This window comes from Phalangium opilio, unplaced genomic scaffold, assembly GCF_054372755.1.
Source record: "Phalangium opilio isolate 3A_F unplaced genomic scaffold, DU_Popi_V2 ptg000390l_1, whole genome shotgun sequence".
In the NCBI taxonomy this organism is placed as follows: Eukaryota; Metazoa; Arthropoda; class Arachnida; order Opiliones; family Phalangiidae; genus Phalangium; species Phalangium opilio.
In genome coordinates, this window is record NW_028324234.1 from 4,583,015 (window position 1) to 4,604,917 (window position 21,903).

The following is a 21,903-nucleotide window of genomic DNA, read 5'->3' on the forward strand; positions in this document are numbered from 1 at the left end:
GACGATTTACCAGAACTACTCGAAGACGTACCCTTAGGTTTAATAAACAGAATGTGGTTCATGCACGATGGTGCACCACCACATTTCAGCATCGCGGTCCGAAAACTTGTCAATAACATTTTCTTTGTGCATTAATCATGGCGTTTTATCTATGACACATGAAACACTTACTGAACGAAACAAATTAAAGTTTGTTCTTGTTTTTGGGACCACCTTTGTGGGCCATTAACGCCGAAACGTGGCTCTGCATTGTAATTGTTCTCTGGGCGAGTTTACTCTGTTGGAAACAAACAACACGCCCCTTAATTGGAGATGGGTTTTTCAAATACATTCGAGATGTCCTTTTAGGTTTTCTCAAGGTCATACCTAACGTACAAGAGTGTTGTCCGTGATGATGAAGATTTGCGTAGCTTTTTACGGTTTGAGATAACAGGAACAAGCCAGAGATCTTCCAACATGTCCAAGTATCATTCGAAAGACTGCCTCGTTTTTGTAATGCCGCCCGTGGACATTTGGACTAATTCCTGAAAATAACGTTGTTTACGCTGTGCTAATAAAAGTCCCTTCAATCAGAACCATTTTACTTGGTGCTGGGAAGATCTTGAAACATCATGTCACTTGGGATTAATTTTACATTACCACCGTAGGCATACTTCTACTCATTTATACGCTTCTGATTAGTAAAGGTAGAAATCAATTGTTCGATTAAAGGCTATTGAAATTGTCTAGTAATTTTAAACAAGCTGGTTAGTCGGTCTTAAGTGTTACTCCTCATTTTTGGATATTTCCTTGTTTTAGGGGCGAATGTTTGGAAGGCCATATCTCCGTAACAAAATGTTGTACACCCCATGTTCTTTGGTACTTTCCGCTCAGTTTGGTCCCATAAACACGCCCCTTAATTTGTGATGGACTTTTCAGAAACACCCTGTATTTTTGGATTAGCAATACGTTTCCAAAGGCTAAGTCAAGCTGACTCCCTTTATTGGTTGAAACCTTGTTCTTCAATCCTGGCATAAGTTCAATTTGCCAAGGCAAAAAAAACTTTGTCAATGCCTGTTTCCTTAGTAAAAAGTCAACATTAAAATCTCCAACGACCAAAGTAGGTACGGTCGGATCGTATTTTTTAGAAAATAGCCTAGTCAAGTCATCTAACACCAGTTTCAAGCTGGCTTGAGGCGATTTGTACAACAGTACTATCGCTATTTTCTCTCCTCCCAATTTACAATCGAGCCAAATCCGTTCAAGGCGGGCTATGGGCGATGGCTGCCCATTAGGAAGCCGACCATGAGTGACTTTACAGTCCAAAACCTGTTCAGTCACTTTACTATTTCCAAAAATCGTCGATCCATAAGATCTTCTTTCGGGAGCGTTCTCGGGCAAGAAAATTCCTCCAAAATTCTCGAATTGAGCGATACTTAAATCATCTTGCTCTTTCGCTCGAATTTCCACAAACAAAAGCAAGTCAGCACTGACAATGAAATCATCACGTCTGACGTCCTGCAAATGACCCCTTAAAGACTCGGGGTTATGGAAAAACATAACTGGCCGTGAAAGCAATGTGGACACAAAGAGCTGCGCTTCTCTTTCCATTCTCTCCATTTCTATTTTGACAACGTCATTGTCCTTTGGAGGTTCGGGTGCTACAAAATCACCATCGATATAAAGCCCCTGAGCGGAAGTGGCTCGGCTACAAGCAACGTACAACATTGACCTTTGCATTTTTCGGTTTTTGTTGGTATGAACCACCACGCATTTGTAGGTATCACCCTGACTCTTATGAATGGTTATTGCTTCTGCCACTTGTAAGGGAAATTGTTTCCTAGACACAGTGACGTTTTTATTCGAGTGTCGAAGCGTGAATGACCTCACCGTCTTTACAAGGCTCGGCCTTAGAAGCGACAATCAAAGCGGCACTTTTAACTCTAATATCTTTACCCACCCTTTCGTGGTCAAAGGAAATCCAGACTCTAATAGGAACACGAACCCCATCTGGACGCACTCCGTAGTCAATTTGACGTATTCTACCAGTGGCTCCATTAACAATTCCATCTTGAATGTCAATGTTGTTGGTAACCATATACCGAGCACTGATTTGCAAGCGAATATTTTCACTCAATCCGTAAGTGGAACTGGGCTTCAGTTGTTTCGCTCTATCCAGGATATTTTTTCGCACAAGCGCTTGAAAGTCTCCTTTCACGTTATCGAAAGCCAAGAATCGCAAAATTCAGTATTGAACTGACTGAGACGTAGCTCATTGAAATCTGCCGCGCCTTTGTTCGTAGCATACAGATGTATGGCGTCGAGAGGAGGGTCGCCTTTTACATTCACCTGCTGTTTCTTGATTAGTGATACGTCACTGACTTCCATTTTTCCTATTGCCATTCGATTCAGAGCCATGGCGAACGCCTTGTCTTCCTTCTGACGCATGATCTCATTCAAGAAAAAAACCTTAAATTCTTTCCATTGGGGATTATTATCTAGCAATCCAGCATAAGGTGTGTCACGAGCTTTAGGAATTTGAAATGCGTAACTATCGCCTACTGGTTTCAGTTGGTTAAAATCGCCAACAACCAAAACTGATAGTCCACCGAATGATTCTTGTGATCCCATAATCTCTTGGCACCTAGAATTGACCTTCGTGAGGATCCCAACTCCTGCCATTGAAATCTCGTCAATAATTATCAGTTTGAGGTCCTTCCAGGCAACCCTAATTTTGTTCAGAGTTTCCGACTCCATTCTCGACATGGGCCCTCCGTATTGGCTAACTGGAAGCGAGAAAGCCGTATGTAAAGTGGTTCCACCAATGTTAAAACCGGCTTTTCCCGTGAAAGCGCACTTCAAGACAATAATGTTGGAGTTGTCAGCCCCAGGTTGTTTGTGAAAGTACCTAGTGACGCCTTCGCAAACTGCGTTAATGAGGACGCTTTTACCTACTCCAGTTCCCCCAGTGACAAATAGGCGGAGATACTGGTCGGGCTTAGTTTTGAAATGCCCAAGAATGTAGCCAAATACTTCTCTCTGCTTTACGTTTAGACCCTGTACCATTTTGGCATACTCACTGTCCTCTACTATACGAACAGTTTGAACGACTGTGTAATCTGGGACACGGCAATCGGGGATTTCCCGTCCGATGTCCGCCGTAGCATCTCGTGCGCAAGCCAGAACGGCGAATTCTGGGTCATCCATCGTGTATTGGCGATCTCTTTCATCTTGATGCTCCAGTATTGGTTGCACATTAGCCAAATCTACTTGAGCTTCACTATCGAGGAATTCTACCCTCGCTCTTTCAAAGTCGGCTTCACCAGTTTCATTTACAAATTCTTTTCTTTTCCGCGAAATCAGTTCCAGATTTGCTTCGTAGACTTCTTTGAAATCTTTTTCCAAAACATCTGTGGCCTCGTCGCGCCAAGGATAGAACAAGAGAATTTGCTCTCTGTAGAAATCCAATGTATCTTTCTCGATACTGTAATTCCTGTATCGGAGGACTTTAGCCTGTGTACGTTTGCGTACAAACCCATGGCCATGCTTCAAAGCGATCCAAACCGAAGCTACATTAGATTCAGGCTCGCTATCAGGTCGTTCATCTTCGTTTAGACTTGAAACTTGTCGACCTCGGCCTTTTTTCTTATTGAATTCATACCAAGCTGAAAATTCAGCCAAACAGACTGATTCCATATCATCTGGCCTTAAAGGGTAACGATCAATTAGGCCTTCCGAAAAAATATCTGTACTATCTTCTGGCAAATCATCAAGCTGACTCTTTGGCTTGAGAATATGAACTCGTTTCTCTGGCATATTTGTGTTGATAAAGATGGTAGCTCTACTAGACTTAGACACGGTTATCTGCAGGCATAAGTACGCCGCTTCTTGGGCGGAAATTTCATGACCAGTGAGAAACTTGTTGGCGATAACTTTAAGCCTTTCTTTAACAGTAGAGCCCGCCTGCCTAGCGGCTCTCATAGCTTCCATAAGTAATTGGGAAATGCCACGCTGTGATTTTCCAATGTAAGCGATGACGTACATAATGCACGCGTAAGCATCGAGAACAAATTGAATGTCCATATTGGCTCTCCATAATCTAAGAATGTCTTTGTTGTAGGCGTTCACCCTTACTTCCAAAGGAGATCTCTTCAGGAGAATGGTTTTTCTCTTAAGATTTATCGTAACGCAATCAATATAGACCCGTTCCGTCATTTGAAGAGGCCGCAAAAACTCTTCAAATGTTTTAGGAGAATTTTCACATGTCAGAGCCGCTATGGCTTTTTCCACTTTCTTGCATTCCAATGCGATATGTTGACCGTACTCTTCTGTCCAATTTCTTAAAACAGGATCGTGAACATATGTTCTCGGCATTGGAGGCCAGGGAATTCCAAAACGACAAATCGTTTCTTCTCCCCGTTTCACCTTGCACGTTCTTGTGTGTTTGTGCGTTTGAAGAGGAACCAGGTTAACCAAATCTTCATTTTCTGATTTGGCGCAAGAAATGAAGCGCTCAACAAAAGTCTCGACTACTTCAGTGTTTGAACCATCCGGTTTTAATTTTGGAGCGCCGGAAACCCAAATTACACTGTGCACATGAGGCGACCCACGGTGTTGAAACTCAACTCGATAATAATAGTCCACCACTAGTCCCAGAGGTCCAACCCTGCTCCTGAGGTAATGCTTGAAATCTGTAATCAAAATATCTCGCGCATGTAATAGGGTCCTCCTGAATCAACTTGGCTTTATCTTTGAAAGCCATAGCTTCAATGTCTTGGTTATTCGTTATCCTTTTGCCAGCAGTTACCAACAACGCATTTATTAACTCAGGCCATCGGGTTTCGGCCGCGCTTACAGTCAGGAAAAACGTAGGAATTCCGAGTTGTCTCACCATGGCCAGAAGGTCCCTCGATTTTCGTTGCCAAAATGCGGGGGAGTTGCGAAGGGGCTCCAGTATTCTGAAACCATCGTCATGGTGAAGCAGCGATTCAATTCCACCTTCTAACCTCAGTGTCCCCGCTGTTAGTCCACGCCCGTCAGCAGACTTAGTTTTGCGTAAACAAATTTGAATTGCTTGACTGACTTTCATAGTCTCAATCTTTAACCATTTAAAAAATAGATTGGTGACGTCACTAGCGCACCTTCTGTCTGAAGACAGCAATTCCCATTTTACAATATCTTGATAGCTGCATTTGACCTTAATGTCCCTTTTCTGCCCTCCATAGATTCGAGGAAAGGACAGTTCTTCGCAATCTTCATCGTATAGCAAAGACACGGGTCTGCTACCTTCTCCTGGTGCAAAGGTTATCGTGATATTAGTGTCCAATAAATCATCAGCTGATAATAGCAACGAATCTCTGGCTCCACAATTGACGCTTTCTTCTTCCTTTTCCTCAACCCATTCTTCGTCACTATCAATTTCCTGCACATTGACACTCTTGCCCACTTGCCCATCACCTTCGATTGAGGGTGTATCGTTCACTTGTGCGGCTTCACTTTGAGCAATATTTCTGTCGTTTTCGTTTACGACGAAATCAACGGTTTCTTGTACCAACGTGTTCATGAGGTCCTCCGAAAGAGTGATGCAATGTTTCTTATAAAGTGGTGATTGCAGCAAAGCCTTAAACGCGGCTAAAATAAGCTTAGGGCGCACAGTTTCAAACAAAAATGGGTTATTATACTGCATGCGACGCATTAATTTCACTTGTATTGTATGTGTGTTGTCAGGCAGCCTTGGTAAAACGGAACAGGACGTGTCCACGTTACAAGGAACATTAACAACGGTGCCCTTTAACCCTTTTTGCGAATCACAGCCAAGAGATCGTATTTGAATGAAGGGAATTCTAGGGCTAACAAGCCGTTGCTCGAGATTAGATAACCCTGTAATAGTCTCATTTACGACTGAAAAAAAAAGCCATTCACGGGGCTGTATTTTGGAACCAACCCTTTAGATACGGCCGCGTGACAAGGCATGCACAATTCCACTAAGGGAGTCAAAACACTGGTAACCAATCCGACGCGCGCCTGAAAAGTTTCTAAACTTATTGAGGTCGAACTGTTCTTAAAACAAAGTCTAGAACATATTTCGCACTTGTGCGTAGGTACATCTTTAATCGATTCAGAATATAAAAATTCTTGATATAATGGGTCATCCTTTTTAATAGCCCTCCTAAAGCAGGTAGCGAAATTTTCATTATGACGAAATTCAGGGTCATCCCTACGTTCCGCCTTATTGGCCCTCTCCTTGGCCCTCTCTTTCTCCCGAAATTCAGGGTCTTTCCTACGTTCCGCCATATTGGTACTCTCCTTCTCCCGAAATTCAGGGTCTTCCCTACGTTCCGCCATATTGGTACTCTCCTTCTCCCGAAATTGAGGGTCTTCCCTACGTTCCGCCATATTGTTCCTTTCCTTCTCCCGAAATTCAGGGTCTTCCCTACGTTCCGCCATATTGGTCCTTTCCTTCTCCAGAAAGTCAGGGTCTTCCCTACGTTCCGCCATATTGGCCCTCTCCTTCTCCCGAAATTCAGGGTCTTGCCTTCGTTCCGCCATATTGGCCCTCTCCTTCTCCCGAAATTCAGGGCCTTCCCTTCGTTCCGCCATATTGGCCCTCTCCTTCTCCCGAAATTCAGGGTCTTCCCTTCGTTCCGCCATATTGGCCCTCTCCTTCTCCCGAAATTCAGGGTCTTCCCTTCGTTCCGCCATATTGGCCCTCTCCTTCTCCCGAAATTCAGGGTCTTCCCTTCGTTCCGCCATATTGGCCCTCTCCTTCTCCTGAAATTCAGGGTGTTGCCTTCGCTCCACCATACTGGCCCTCTCCTTCTCCCGAAGTTCAGGGTCTTCCCTTCGCTCCGCCACCTTAGCCCTCTTCTTTTCAAGAAATTGAGGGTCTTCCCTCCGCTCAGCCATATAAGCTGCATACCTCTTCCTATTTCCTTCCTCTTGCCTTGTTTTAGTTTTGTAGGCTTTGTCTGTTTCCCGGAAATCGGGTTCTAGCCTTCGCTCCGCCATATAAATTCTAGTTCTCTCTCTATTTTTTACATTTTGCCCTCCCTCGATATTATCTCTATTTTTTGGGTCTTGCCCTCCCTCGGCTTTGGCAATTGTCTCTTTTTCTCGCTTAATTTTATATAATTCTCTGCGTCTAGCATTTAATTTAGCTTTACTCTCTGCATTCGCAATTGTTTCCGCTCCTAGGCCTTGCCCATCTGCTTTGCTATTTTTCTCTTTTTCCCGCTTAATTTTATATAGTTCTCTGCGCCTAGCATTTAGTTTTGCTCGAACCTCAGGATCCACAATATTTCTCCCCTTTTTATCACTAACTTTCTCCTTCTTACTTCTCTCACCATCATCTACATCGTCCCCTTTTTCGCTACCAGACATTCTTCTATATGAGCTTATGACAAAGAACTATTTTCGAATATGGGATATATAAGAAATAAGAAAGTTAAATATCCTACTTGAAATCTTCAAAGATTAACCAAACACTGTATCAATCTTTCACTGATTAACCAAACACTGTACCAGTATTTCACAGATTAACCAAACACTGTACCAGTCTTTCACAGATTAACCAAACACTGTACCAGTCTTTCACAGATTAACCAAACACTGTACCAGTCTTTCACAGATTAACCAAAACACTGTGCCAGTCTTTCACAGATTAACCAAAACACTGTGCCAGTCTTTCACAGATTAACCAAAACACTGTGCCAGTCTTTCACAGATTAACCAAAACACTGTGCCAGTCTTTCACAGATTAACCAAAACACTGTGCCAGTCTTTCACAGATTAACCAAAACACTGTGCCAGTCTTTCACAGATTAACCAAACACTGTACCAATATTTCACAGATTAACCAAACACTAAGCCAGTCTTTCACTTTAAAAGGTAGAAAAACTTTACGGTGTAACTTAGCTCTCGTTTTTATACACAAAAATATTCACCGACAGAAAAATACACACCTCGACATTGAAATTTCAGTCCAGAAATGAAGAGGATTTAAAAAAACGGCCAACGTAAAAAGCAGGAAATGGTTAACATACCAACGCAAGCAAACCTTATCTCACTTTATAGATAAGCCCCAACTCTCAGCATGGTTTCATTTTTGGCGAAAAGCTAACGAAAACGAAAGACATATAGTAGTGTGATCCCATGTTAACTTGCCCAAAAGCCATAGTAAAGGTAGAGGCAGGGTAGTGTCATCGCATGTTAACTACCTATAAGCCGTAATACAGGCAGAGGCAGAGCGGAGCCACCGGCAGTCAAGACCGGCGCCCGCGGGATGGGGAAATATAACAAGCTATACCTTTTATTTCCATTTAGTTTTCAAAAAACTTAGAGAACCAAGGCAAGCAAACCTTATCTCACTTTAGATAGGCCGAACTCTCACAATGATTTCATTTTTGGCGAAAAGCTAACGAAAATGAAAGACATATAGTAGTGTGATCCCATGTTAACTTGCCCAAAAGCCATAATACATATATATAAGTAGAGGCAGGGTAGTGTCACCGAATGTTAACTACCTATAACCCGTAATACCGGTAGAGGCAGCGCGGAGCCTCAGCCAGTCAAGGCCGGCGCCCGCGGGAAGGGGAAATATAACAAGCTATACCTTTTATTTCCATTGAGCTTTAAAAAATTTAGATTATTAATGGTTATTTTAAGAGTTAAAGTCGCCACTTCCACTTTAATGAAGTCTGGTGGAGTATACGCCCCCAAAGATACAAATTCAGAAGTATCCGACCCCAAAGATACAAATTCAGAAGTATCCGACCCGAAAGATACAAATTCAGAAGTATCCGACCCGAAAGATACAAATTCAGAAGTATCCGACCCGAAAGATACAAATTCAGAAGTATCCGACCCGAAAGATACAAATTCAGAAGTATCCGACCCGAAAGATACAAATTCAGAAGTATCCGACCCGAAAGATACAAATTCAGAAGTATCCGACCCGAAAGATACAAATTCAGAAGTATCCGACCCGAAAGATACAAATTCAGATGTATCCGACCCGAAAGATACAAATTCAGATGTATCCGACCCGAAAGATACAAATTCAGAAGTATCCGACCCGAAAGATACAAATTCAGAAGTATCCGACCCGAAAGATACAAATTCAGAAGTATCCGACCCGAAAGATACAAATTCAGAAGTATCCGACCCGAAAGATACAAATTCAGAAGTATGCGACCCCAAAGATACAAATTCAGAAGTATCCGACCCCAAAGATACAAATTCAGAAGTATCCGACCCCAAAGATACAAATTCAGAAGTATCCGACCCCAAAGATACAAATTCAGAAGTATCCGACCCCAAAGATACAAATTCAGAAGTATCCGACCCCAAAGATACAAATTCAGAAGTATCCGACCCCAAAGATACAAATTCAGAAGTATCCGACCCCAAAGATACAAATTCAGAAGTATCCGACCCCAAAGATACAAATTCAGAAGTATCCGACCCCAAAGATACAAATTCAGAAGTATCCGACCCCAAAGATACAAATTCAGCCGACCCTACAGATAAAAATTCAAAAGTTTCCGACCCCACAGATTAAGAGGTACCCCACCCCACTTCACCCCGACATTTTAGAGATAAGAATAAATAATAAAAAACTCGGAGTTTCTATCTAGTCTGTATGGTTCAGTTTTCCTTTTAAGCTAAAATCTGACGATAACGAAGCGACAACCCCGGCCACTACTACTACTACTACTACTACTACTACTACTACTACGGACGGCTCGGGTCAAACTAAGAGCCTATCGTATACTACGATGTGGCTAAAAATTCGAAGCGTAAAGCTGAGAGATGAGGCGTATTGGGGTTTGCGTTCCCTAGGCGTACCGTTTACAAACAATCGAGAACTTTTTAAGTCGCGCTTGTTGCTCATAGATGAAGCAAAGAGGAGGGAAATAGGGAGAGAGAATCAGCATAGGCAGCCGTGATCCATGCGTAGTGAGAAGAGGGGAAAATGTACGGTACGCCGCGGCTCTTAACGCGCAACTTATTCGCGAACAGTTGACGTTACAGGTTCTCTTCTTTCGGGCTACCAATACTAGAAAGAAATTTCAGTTACGTAGGGGATGACAGAGACAGAGGCGGTTAGGTCCCCCCTTGCGCGAAGGACGTGCGTCCTAAATTTTTGTTACTTCCCCCCCCCTATTTTTTCCATTTTTCGGCGGATTTTATAGATCGCGTTTCTATCTCCCTATTTCCCAGCTCCGATCTGCCGTGATAGATTTTTCAGCTCATGTTTGCTTGTCGCAAAGAGTCGCGTGATTTTCCAAGCCCATAATAGCCAAGGACCAAATATCGTTTGATATTTTTGCGTTTGTTTATCTCGCGAAATTTGGCCTAGGCACCCCCATTGAGAATGTCTTTAAAAAGAAGAAAAGAACAAGATATAATTTTGGAAATACGTTTAATCACATTTCCTCATCCTTTCAAGCTATACAATTAAATCAATATTATTCTAAACTCAAGTAGAGAAAATATACGCACCTTGACAAATTATATCAAATAACGTTCCAAAGTGCGAAAATTGCCTTCTTTGTTTCTATTTCTCCATACAGGATGTCCCCACCAACGATATTCCATTCTAGTTTTCTGTTTTGTTTTGTTTTTTTTGTCATAAATGTCCAATTTTTTTCAAAAGCAATAGAGCTATTTCAGTGGGGGAAAAATTTCGTCTGCTACGAAAATTGGGCCTGCCTTTGGCGGACCAGGGCGGCCATTTTGTGCAGATTTTCTCTATGGGCAAATAGCATTGGTGACGTAGCCATTACCCCCTCTGAAATAGCTCTATAGTTTCTTTTTAAGCACAAGCAAACTAACGACAGTCGACGCCATTTTAGTTGTTTACTTCCGACTGAAAGGCTTCAAAGGCAACTCTGCTATCTAGGCTCATGCTACCGCCCAGCTCGAATGTAAACGAAGGAGCGGGTGGAGCAGCGAGAACAAACGCTTTTGGCAGACGCGATTTTTTTTGGGCGCGAGAAAAAGATTCAACTTTCAACTTCTACTCTCCGCTTTAAACTTAATTCTCGCGCACATGTAAACCAGCCTTAAGACTATTGTTGATGTGAGACGAGACGAGTGTTTACACTGCAAACAGAGAGAATTTATAATAGGGAGTGAAACTGAGGAATATTATGTAGCTCAAAAATCACGTGATCAACAAAACTGGCCAGGTCTATTTCCGCCCCGGTACTACTTTTTGTTGGGTCTAGAATGTTGCGGGAGGGTCTAGGGGAGATGGACACTATCTTTTTAGGGAAAGGGAAACGGAAACATCTGACTTAAAATAAATCCAAATGGCGCCAGTCACACTCGAAATCGCGAACCCTTATTGGGTAATTGTACAACCAACAGTGATTGAGGGCAAACTTTAAAATTAAAGGAGAGTCATGTGACCGGAAATTTACCTGGCCAATTTTAGCGTCGCAGCCTACTTGTTTGAGCTACATTGTAATTAGCACTGTCAAGGGCAAGAGCTTCCACTCCCTATTATAAATTCTCTCTGCTGCAAACCATGTTGTGAATGTAGCTATGAGTATATAGGGTAAACAGCTGAAGCGTAGACAATTTACAAACACATATAGGTTATATCTCTCCAAAATTTATACAATTCATTTCCTGTTCTTTTCCTCATGGGACTGATTTCCATGTGTCCAAGATTTATCCTTATTGGATGTAAAATGTCGTCTGCTTTACTTCTCTATGCTTGGAATGCTGCTTTAATAATTCGTAAATTTTTACTTCAAAAAAAAAAAATAATTACATATCTAGATAAATAGGTTTGTAGTAGTAGATCTCTTGATTCGGAGAGGTAATATTTTGGTTTTTCCAACTTGTTTTCTGCTTACAACGTCTGTGCGCAGTTGCCCGCCAATTTCGCAGGGTACGCGCACCGCGGTAAAACGTAAACAAAACTTATGTTTTTACATTTTAATTTCTTTGAATCACTCTCACAATTGCCAAACGCGCAAATCTTTAATTTTCCTATTTTGAATTATTTTATTAAACTCTACTTTTAAAAGCGAAATGAAACCAAGCGGACATTTTACTTGTTTACATTGTACCGTCTTTCTCCAAGACCTTGTCGTCTGCTAGCTTTTTTTTTATTATTTTGGGACACTTTAGCAAGAAAACTTTAACATGGGATCCGCCATTAAGATTCTGGTCCATTATATAGAAGGTTCATGGTCTAAACTTCAATCCGACTCATTGCCCAGTATAAATCCAATCCCTTCAACTCGTATCGAAAATTTTAAATTATCTAATTGGCTCACTTAAACTACGTTTTGATGACGTTGCTGACGGAGACGGCCAAAAATAGATCGTTGCTTTTTACCTCTGTCGCAATGACCAGCCTCTTCTTTCATACCTATCCCCCCCGTTTCGAAGAAGGGTGCCGGTGACTTTGACGCGCGCAAAAACCAAAAAGTACCCTGTTCTCTATTCCTACTTCAAAAGTTACATGAATCTCTGTATCTCTGTCTTGAATACATAATTGAAGGTTTTCACGTGTACTGGAATGGTTGTATATATAATCAGTATATAAAGTTAAACACGGATATCTGTAAAATTATAAAGATATCTGAACAGATATAAGATTAGAAATCGTTCAGATAGCGCTAGGTCGGATGAAAATTATCACCTTATCGGATCAGATTTAATAACAGAAAGTAAATACGACGTTCAGTGGACTGTTGACGATTTTGCAGGAAGGATATCGCAATCAGATATCATAGAAGATACAGTTCATAATTTTAAACACTATTAAAAGCATTGAAACGCTGGAAAATATTAATTTTTTATTTAAAAATTTTGGCCCATCATTTTTAAGCACGCTCCCTCCAATTTCAAATAAATGGAAGAACCCTTAAAATGGGATTACTACGAGCGCCATCATCGAAAAAAGAGCAAAAAACAAGGTGTCGCGTTCCTTAAAAGTCCCCACTAACCAGAAGTGCGTACTCGGGCCTTGATATAACGTAGGCAACGGACGGGGTGGTAAAAATCTGAAGGTGGATCCGGATAGATAAATTATATGTATAGGAAATAACTTGTACGTTAAGAGGAACTTCCACCGGAATTGAAAAGTTGAGCTATTATCCTTATTGATATTTTAGATAATGAAAATTATGAAATGTACGGAATCTTTCCTTCCGACAATTTCACAATATGGCATCCGCAGATAATATATAAAAATTATCTTTGGCATGCATTGTTTTTCTCAGATCAAGTGCAGAGTATAATTACTCCTGAAAGGTTGGTTGTCATTTGAGAAATATTTAATTTTTTGAGAGTAAATTCACAAGCTCAGTTTATTAGCCACATCTTATGAAGCATATTCTTTTAAAGTATAATATTATGTTATCTGAAGTTTTACTTTAATATAAGCAATGTTCGTTTCTTAATTAAATATGTTGTAATTAAGTAGAGAACGATGTGGCTACTGTTATGGTGCAGCTCTTGGGTCATCTTCTTTTAATGCATGGTTAATAGATCGCCAAATAAAAGAGTTTGATTAAAAAAAAATAATAAATTATTTATGTGTGATCTTTCTAAACTTTATAATAACTTGTCAGATTCACACACATGATTAGAAAAACACAAATAATTTTTCCCAATAATAAAACTCACAATTGAAATTCTCTATTCCAAAATTTTCTAGATACCAAAATGGGCACGGTTACCACTATATTATACACGATTTTATTGGTGGCGTCAGCTTACAAATCTGTTTCAAGCGACTGTTGCCAGGCCCGTTGCACCAGGTTTGGCAATCCGTGGTCTTGCGATGATTGTACTTCATCAACACCTTATTGCGGATATGGCAGCTGCAATATTTTTGGGTGAGTATATTATATGCGTGACCATCAATTTCTATATTATTTAAAAATTAGGATTGGCTCTATGTTATATAAAAATAAACGGATAGTTACTAACTTAAATGTTGTTTTAAACAATCAAAAAAGATTAAAAAAATTGTCAGGCCATTTCACTCTCTTTAAAGATTAAGTCTAAAAAATATTGTTTTATTTTTACGTACTAAAGAAAAGGCATGCTTAATGGCGTATTTTAAATTTTACTATTTAAACGCGACTTGACCTTTAAAGAAGACTCTTGCTGTGTAGCTTTTACATCGTACATGATGGACGCTTTTATAAAGTAAAGTGATAGTGGATGGAGCAAGTAGAGACTTGAGATTTTGGTCAGAAGGGGTATATCTCATATTTCTGTGTCACTATATTCCATATGAAATTGATTCAAAATTATAAAGGTAATCCCGTCAGAGCTTTTCCTATACATACTCAAACTTAAATATCGCCAGAAATCGGAGGTTTAACCAGGAATAGATAAAAATTTAAAAGTAGGAGTAGAGATCAGCGTAATCTGGTCCCGGACCCCTTCCCCGGAACGGGGGATATGAAATAAGAGGCGGGTCATAGCGACAGAGGAAAAAACAATTACGTATTTCTCGCCATCCGCGGTAGCAATGTCATCAAAACGTAGCTTAAGTGAGCCAATAAGATAATTTCAAAATTTGCGTTGCGTGTTGGAGGGAGGGGCTCTACACTGGACTGCGAGTCGGACTGAAGTAAATACCGTTCTCCATTTCTGCTTCTAAAATTACATCTATCCCTGGTTTAACATTTTGAGGGAAAGATTTACAGCAATCTAGCTTCAGAGAACTACCAGAGGCATTGATTTCCTTGTATAGAATTCACTACCTTTTTCTGTTTAAACCACGTGCTTGCTTAGACTCAACATATTTAGTGATTTTACAAATTTTACAACGCATCAAGAATGGATTTGCGATATAATACTTTGTATATTTTTTGGGTCAGGGCGTTATAATACCATAATATTCTTAATCAAATGATAATATCGGTACTAAATTTTTAATTAGGCCTAGTAGACTTACGTATTTGTTGGCCTTAACGCACCCTGTTCATCTGCGCGTAGATGCAATTGTGGAGGAGGTTGCCGCAAAGGAATCGGGTGCTACTATTGCCGAGTTCGTCGTTCCTTGTCAGAGGAAGAGTTTTTCAACTCAACTTCTGCCGTAATGGCGAATGAAAGTCCCGAAGAGGAAAAAGAGAAATATCTGAATAAAATATTCGTAAACCACGATAAGAATCACAACGGAGTGCTCGAATTTTCCGAAGTTCAAGATTTTGGGCTGAAATATCATTCGATGAGTAAAAGAGACGTCCATAAAATGATTTATGAGTTTTCTAGAATGGACACTAACAAAGATGGAAAGATCTCTAAACATGAGATCGACGGATAAAGTTTTGTAAAGAAGAAACTTGAAACGATAATATCAAGAGAAAATAGTAGAGAACATAACACTTGGGTCAAATTTTACTTTAGCTCTGCTTTCTACCTCGATTGAGGGGGTCATCCTGTTCTTTTTTTACCAGCCCAAAACTTCAATTAGCCAATTAGGAAGCTAGAGGATTGATATAGTGTTTTTGGAAACTAGCGTTCCTCAAAGGATTCTGGAGAGGGAGCTGCTCCTCATCAGCCGCCTCCAAGTGCGAAACCATGAACGCTGGAGATCCAGTGTTCATACGGGATCAATTTTTATCTCTCTAAAAGCTGGAACAAGGCTATTTTTGGAGGGGGTAGAAATCTAACCCCTCAAACGAGGAGAAGCACTCAGAGACAGAAGTATTATACTCTCTTCTATTTTCTCTTGATAATATCACAAGTAAAATGCCTTTGGGGTTAATGCAACAAGTTCTTGCAAAAATATTACTCTAACTTGTTTTCAAACTGAAATTCACTTGCTTTAGTCATTTATTCCCAAACGCTTACGATAGTGACTCCCGATAGGAAAGCACATTATAAGTGTCCTGGATACGTTGACAATTCTACGCATAAATTTTATACTAGTTTAGTGTGTTACGTGTTCCGGTCGAGTATTCTTGAAACATTAAATAACTGAGAATGTTACTTAAATTTATATAGATAAATACTCAATATCGTAGGCTGTTTGATAGATATTACATTAAAAAGAGTCTTCCATGCTTAATATGTATCTACATTTCAGGGAGATAAATAAATTTGATATCACCTATACAACAGTACGTTTATCATTTAATGGGATAATTATTGTCAGAAATGAAGTACTTTTTCTGATTCCTTTTGTTAAAATATGCTTCCTTGAATTTTTTCGAATTTTTTGAAAAGGTTTCGTTCGCTCGTCTCTTAATCGATTGTTTTATATTTTCTCCTTGGACTGCATCATCGACAACTTTTTGAAAAGTACCTAACAATTATTTACCGACAAAAATTACGCGAAACGTATCAGACAAATGTTTTCAGTATCGCCCCAATTCCAAAACCTTTAGTGTCGAATGGAATGAGGTTGAAAATAACAAACTCGGAATACGGTCGACACGGAACTTTGTCGAACGTCATTATAGTCGAAAAGATAGTTTGTGAAGGGTTAGTGGCGTATTTGGTTAGGTTTGGCTAGGTTGAGGTTTGCCTTGGCTAGGTTTAGGTTAGGTCTCCATGTCTCGCGCCACGATTGTCACATCGCGCGCAAATTTTACCAAATCTCGCGACAAATTTCATTCAACACGGAGCGGGCCACGAAAATTTTGTTAACCAAAAGACAGGACGTTATGAGATTGGACACAGGACGTTATGCGATTGGACACAGGTCCTTATTTCCAATTACCCTTAAAATCTGAACCTGATTTGAATTTTAAAATCATTCGGAGCTGGTATTTCCTGAATGTTTCACTATGCAGACTGGTTTATAATTAGTGGAGGAATCGATTAAAAAATCACTTGATTTTCCACTTCACCCTCCCTTTAAGCATTGATGGATTTACCTGTACGTTGAAAATGATTTTCGCGTCAAATTGGTGAGATTCACTTCTAATAGGACGACTTGACAATATTTTCACTGCGTGATTGAAATTATTGGTGGATATTCTACGTAGTCAAATTCCTTATGACCCATGTGGACAGGATGTAGCGCAATATCTGACATCTGTAAATTAGTTGCCTTTAACATATCTAATCCGCATCTAAAATATTACTAAGCCCAGATTATAATAGAATCAACACATAATAAGTGGAATCCAACATGGGGGAAAAAGGAAAATCATGGGAAGATTTGCCCCTTTCAAGGTTGGATTCTTCTATAGTCACCCAGAATGAAAACTTGAACAAGAAATCAGGAATACATAGATTTACTACTTGGAATCTTTAAGAGGCCATAGACACCACACAAATATCTGATTGATGTGACGGGACGCGCCAAAAACTTTTAAACCGCCTGCTCCTCCTTCCTCGCGTCTCATTGGTTATGCGAATGTGTGAGACAGATCGAGATCATGACCTTTTAAGCTGTCGTCTGCATCAGTTTCGGCGCGGAAATGGTCGGGAAGTGCGAGAACTTGGATCAATTTGACGTTAACGACGTTTTTGAAGCGGAAATTTCTCGAACTGTAACTAAAGTCGACGATTCAGAAGTGTAGCTCGAAATTCAGCATTGAAAACGAATGCTATAAGAATTTCGAGGAAAGATGACGTTTACCTCCCCTTATACCCTAAGCCTTTGCATAGGGATACTGATGTTTTGTTGTGTTTAGCTTTGGTGAAGAGTGGAAGGAATAAAATTGTTACTCCACCCTGTGAGAATAGTAATATCGAGTTCTTAACTGAAAGCAAGTCTCCAAGTATTTTCGCCTTTTTACCTCTCCGTGTGACGTAGTCCAGGAGAGGTTCTGTAGCGGCCGTGTCTGTGTGTCTGTCTGTCCGTTGTTACACCCGCGTGACCGCGTTCGCAGTTTGCGTATCGGAGCAAACGTGTTCCCAATTTCCGGACCGCATTGACAGTTCACAGAAATTTGGAAAATTGTATTTCTCTCCGTTGGCTACTCTATACTTGAGTTCTCACACCACCATGTTTGGTCTTCGTCCATCCCACATGAACACCAGTCTGGTACTTTTTTGGCTTCCAACACCACCATCTTCTGTTCTTTGTCAATCCCACATTGACACCAGTCTGCACTTACACTGGCTTCTAACACCACCATCCACTGGTCTTCCGTCTATTCCACATAGAGACCAATCTGTATCATTGGCTTCTACTGCATTATCATCGTTTGGTTTTAGGATATACGCGGCGATCAGCTAGGGTTACGAGAAACATCTAGCCTCCCTAAGAAGGGATCGGCCACCAAAGGTTTTCGCAATTGCGCGTTTTCCTTACTGTTATAAGGAAACGATTTCCATATATATACCAAAATTTTAAAAGAATCGGGTAAGAGGGGTACGCTTCAGTTTAAACGTCAATATTAGCAAAGTTTGAGAAGATAATAGGTATAACTTTATTTTAAACGATTTAACTATTATTAATGTTAATTATTGAAGATTAAAATAATAGAAAATAATTATATTTATTTAAATATTAAAGATAAACCTCTCGTGCAAAAATAGTGATTATCATTGTCCCCTATATCTATCAAGGCCCGTGCATTGTGATATATTTCATTCATTGCCTCCTATATCTATATCTAGATTACTTTAGAAAAATCCAAACGGTTACGCATTGGTAAAAAAGACATGTGTTAGCTATTTGCAGAGATGATAATTTTTTTACATGTTTTAAATAAGACTGAAGCTTCCAATATTGTGTTATTAATATTGAAATAAAAACTACTTTCATTACGCAATAAATATTTTAAAACGTTTTTTATTTAAAAACGGAGACGACTAGTTTCGCTACTTTGTTACAAAGGCATCATCAGGTCTGATCTGTCGCTCGCTAAAATTCAATCCTATGAAAAACATTAACATGTACAAAAATGGGCCAAGCCTCGCCTCGTGCCCTTTCCGCCGTAAAACGTTCTGAGATCCCATGTAGAGCCAAGTCTGCCTTTTGTTCTCATTCAATCGCCAATTGAACAATTATGTTATAAATTAAGTCCTTTTCCTAATTAATAACCAATATTCTTTGACTCTATCATAATTATACATCTTTGTTCGTATCAAAAATATCGTGACTTGGCAATCGCAGGTAAGTAATATTAAAAGGAAGTCGAAGGGATATTCACTAAATCGTTGCCGATTTTAAAATAATCGAAGGGGATGACCTGCGCTTGCCAAGTCACGATATTTTTGATACGAACAAAGATGTATAATTATGATAGAGTCAAAGAATATTGGTTATTAATTAGGAAAAGGACTTAATTTATAACATAATTGTTCAATTGGCGATTGAATGAGAACAAAAGGCAGACTTGGCTCTACATGGGATCTCAGAACGTTTTACGGCGGAAAGGGCACGAGGCGAGGCTTGGCCCATTTTTGTACATGTTAATGTTTTTCATAGGATCTCACTTCTTTTTGTAGACCCTCTCGTTATACTTCGGTAGTTATATTAAAACAAGACCCTCTCGTGGTACTTCGTTTGCCAATATAATCGCTAACGTTTGTCCTTATTTACGCTGAATTACCCCTTTCGACCCGCAGAGAATATGTAATAAAGATTTTACGCGATATCCTAATATAAGAATGTAGCATCAGTTACGACACATTTCTTTTAAACTACTACTCTTATTAGCTTTAATATATATTTAACTTTCGGTTAACTTTGGACCATTACGTCCTTTCATCAAGAACACACATTATTTCTGTTCAAAAGACAGCAGCGCCATCTAGTTTTAAAATAAAGAACTAAAGAACAATTTTATAAGAATTTCGGGATGTTTTAATTTTTCTGTGCTTTATAAAATAAATGAAAACTAAATCCTGAATTTTAAGTACCTTAGAATTTTGATGATCGGTGAGTGAGTGAGTGAGTGACAAAATAAGGTAAATTTCACCTTCGATATTTCGAAAAGTATATAGGGTAGGAGCTTGAAATTTGGAAAATATGGCTAGGATTGACGGTCCTCGCGGCAAGCAAAATTTCAGACTTTTACCTATACCCATCACGAAGTTACAGTGGGCTTAAAAGTGTCGTGAGTTGCTTCGAGAAAAGGGTGTCAGTGCTCGACTTGGCTGGGAGCACTGCCGTGCTCCCAGATTTAGGAAACCGCATGATTCGGGTCACGTGTCGTCCGTTGCGGGAACTTTGTATTCACCCCTATGCCACAATTCAGCTAAAAAAAACTCGCGGGGCCGTTATCTCGATTTAGACATTTTTTAGTTTTTCTTTTTTTAAGGATATTCATAGATTCATGAAGGTTAAGTTTAAAATATTGGTCTAACATTATTAGGTTTTTTGCATTGTTAAACAGTATAGAATGGCCAGGGTTTAAGTCGATGTGTTCTGCCAGTGCTGACGAATCACATCTTTTGTTTTTTATATCATTTTTATGTTCATTGAACCTAAATTTAAAATTACGGATAGATTAAGTGATATATTTATGAACAAAATCGAAACAGTAGCTCTGAGGAATGCATTATTCCCTATCAATTTTTGGAAAAGATATGTAGATGACGTCTTATCTGTATGGAAACTAGGAAAAGAAAAAGTACAACCATTCTTAAAATTCTTAAACTCAATTAACCCCTTTATTCAATTTACAGCAGAGATCGAACAACAAAACAAATTACCATTCCTAGACATTTACTTAGTCAAAAATAATAATAACGTAATTAACACAACTGTTTATAGAAAACCATTCTCAGTATCTCTACCCCCACATGCAGAATCACGGCACCCTCTAAACCAAAAATTGTCGGCATTCTATGCCTTCCTCACAAGAGCACTGAATATCTGTACAGAAAAATCGGATTTAGAGAACGAAATTAATATGATAAAAACAATAGCCATGAACAGGGGATTTCATCCCAATATACTAAAACGAGGTTTTGATAAAATTGTCAACAGACACCAAATTAGGAATAATACAAAATTAATTAACGAATTTAAAGATAAACCAATAGTAGTGTTACCGTATATCAAAGGTATAAGTGAAAGTATAGGTAATCTTTTTAGTACCAATGGGATAAAACCCATCTTTCGACCTCTAAACAAAATCCAATCTACAATCACCCCCTTAAAGGACAAAATCAAAACGTTAGAAAAATTTGGAGTATATGAAATCCCATGTTCATGTGGAATGGTTTATATCGGCCAATCTATCCGTAATTTTAAATTTAGGTTCAATGAACATAAAAATGATATAAAAAACAAAAGATGTGATTCGTCAGCACTGGCAGAACACATCGACTTAAACCCTGGCCATTCTATACTGTTTAACAATGCAAAAAACCTAATAATGTTAGACCAATATTTTAAACTTAACCATCATGAATCTATGAATATCCTTAAAAAAAGAAAAACTAAAAAATGTCTAAATCGAGATAACGGCCCCGCGAGTTTTTTTAGCTGAATTGTGGCATAGGGGTGAATACAAAGTTCCCGCAACGGACGACACGTGACCCGAATCATGCGGTTTCCTAAATTGAATTTTAGCGAGCGACAGATCAGACCTGATGATGCCTTTGTAACAAAGTAGCGAAACTAGTCGTCTCCGTTTTTAAATAAAAAACGTTTTAAAATATTTATTGCGTAATGAAAGTAGTTTTTATTTCAATATTAATAATTTTATACGTAAGTACCGTTATAAGTCACTCAACTTACTTAATATTGTGTTTATGCTCCTAGTTTGTTTGACTGAAAACCACCTAGGTGTAGATAACAGTCAGACCAAAAATTTCAAAAATATATATTTTAAATCTAATCAGATACGCCCACCTAGTTGAAAATAGACCTTTTAATTTTGCGGGAGCCATTCTTCAGAATTTTTCTTTGCTTGTAGATTGTAAATTTATCTACCAGTAAATATTAGTGTTTGGAAGTTGGATATTAAGTTAAATTAAGTGGTTGTAAACAGCCAGCAGTTTTTGCCGCTTCTTTTTGTGAGTATTTGA

At 39.3% G+C, this 21,903-nt stretch overlaps 3 protein-coding genes across 3 annotated transcripts; 1 reads left to right on the forward strand and 2 right to left on the reverse strand.

Annotated features, from left to right (window-relative positions):
- Positions 1 to 1,837: 1,837 nt before the first annotated feature.
- On the reverse strand, positions 1,838 to 5,674 carry LOC149596301 (uncharacterized). Its single transcript, XM_089861430.1, has 3 exons — positions 4,645 to 5,674; positions 2,241 to 4,466; positions 1,838 to 2,190 (listed from the first exon to the last, which is right to left on the reverse strand). Exons 1-3 carry the CDS (start codon positions 5,672 to 5,674, stop codon positions 1,838 to 1,840), a joined length of 3,609 nt encoding a protein of 1,202 aa, XP_089717556.1.
- LOC149596302 (uncharacterized) lies at positions 5,635 to 8,037 on the reverse strand. The gene has a single exon (XM_089861350.1). The coding sequence runs from the start codon at positions 7,357 to 7,359 to the stop codon at positions 5,875 to 5,877; it is 1,485 nt and encodes a 494-aa protein (XP_089717476.1). The 5' UTR covers positions 7,360 to 8,037; the 3' UTR covers positions 5,635 to 5,874.
- A 5,631-nt stretch (positions 8,038 to 13,668) lies between these two features.
- Positions 13,669 to 15,283, forward strand: LOC149596303 (uncharacterized). Its single transcript, XM_089861431.1, has 2 exons — positions 13,669 to 13,841; positions 14,956 to 15,283. The coding sequence occupies exons 1-2, from the start codon at positions 13,669 to 13,671 to the stop codon at positions 15,281 to 15,283; spliced, it is 501 nt and encodes a 166-aa protein (XP_089717557.1).
- The last annotated feature ends 6,620 nt before the right edge of the window (positions 15,284 to 21,903 follow it).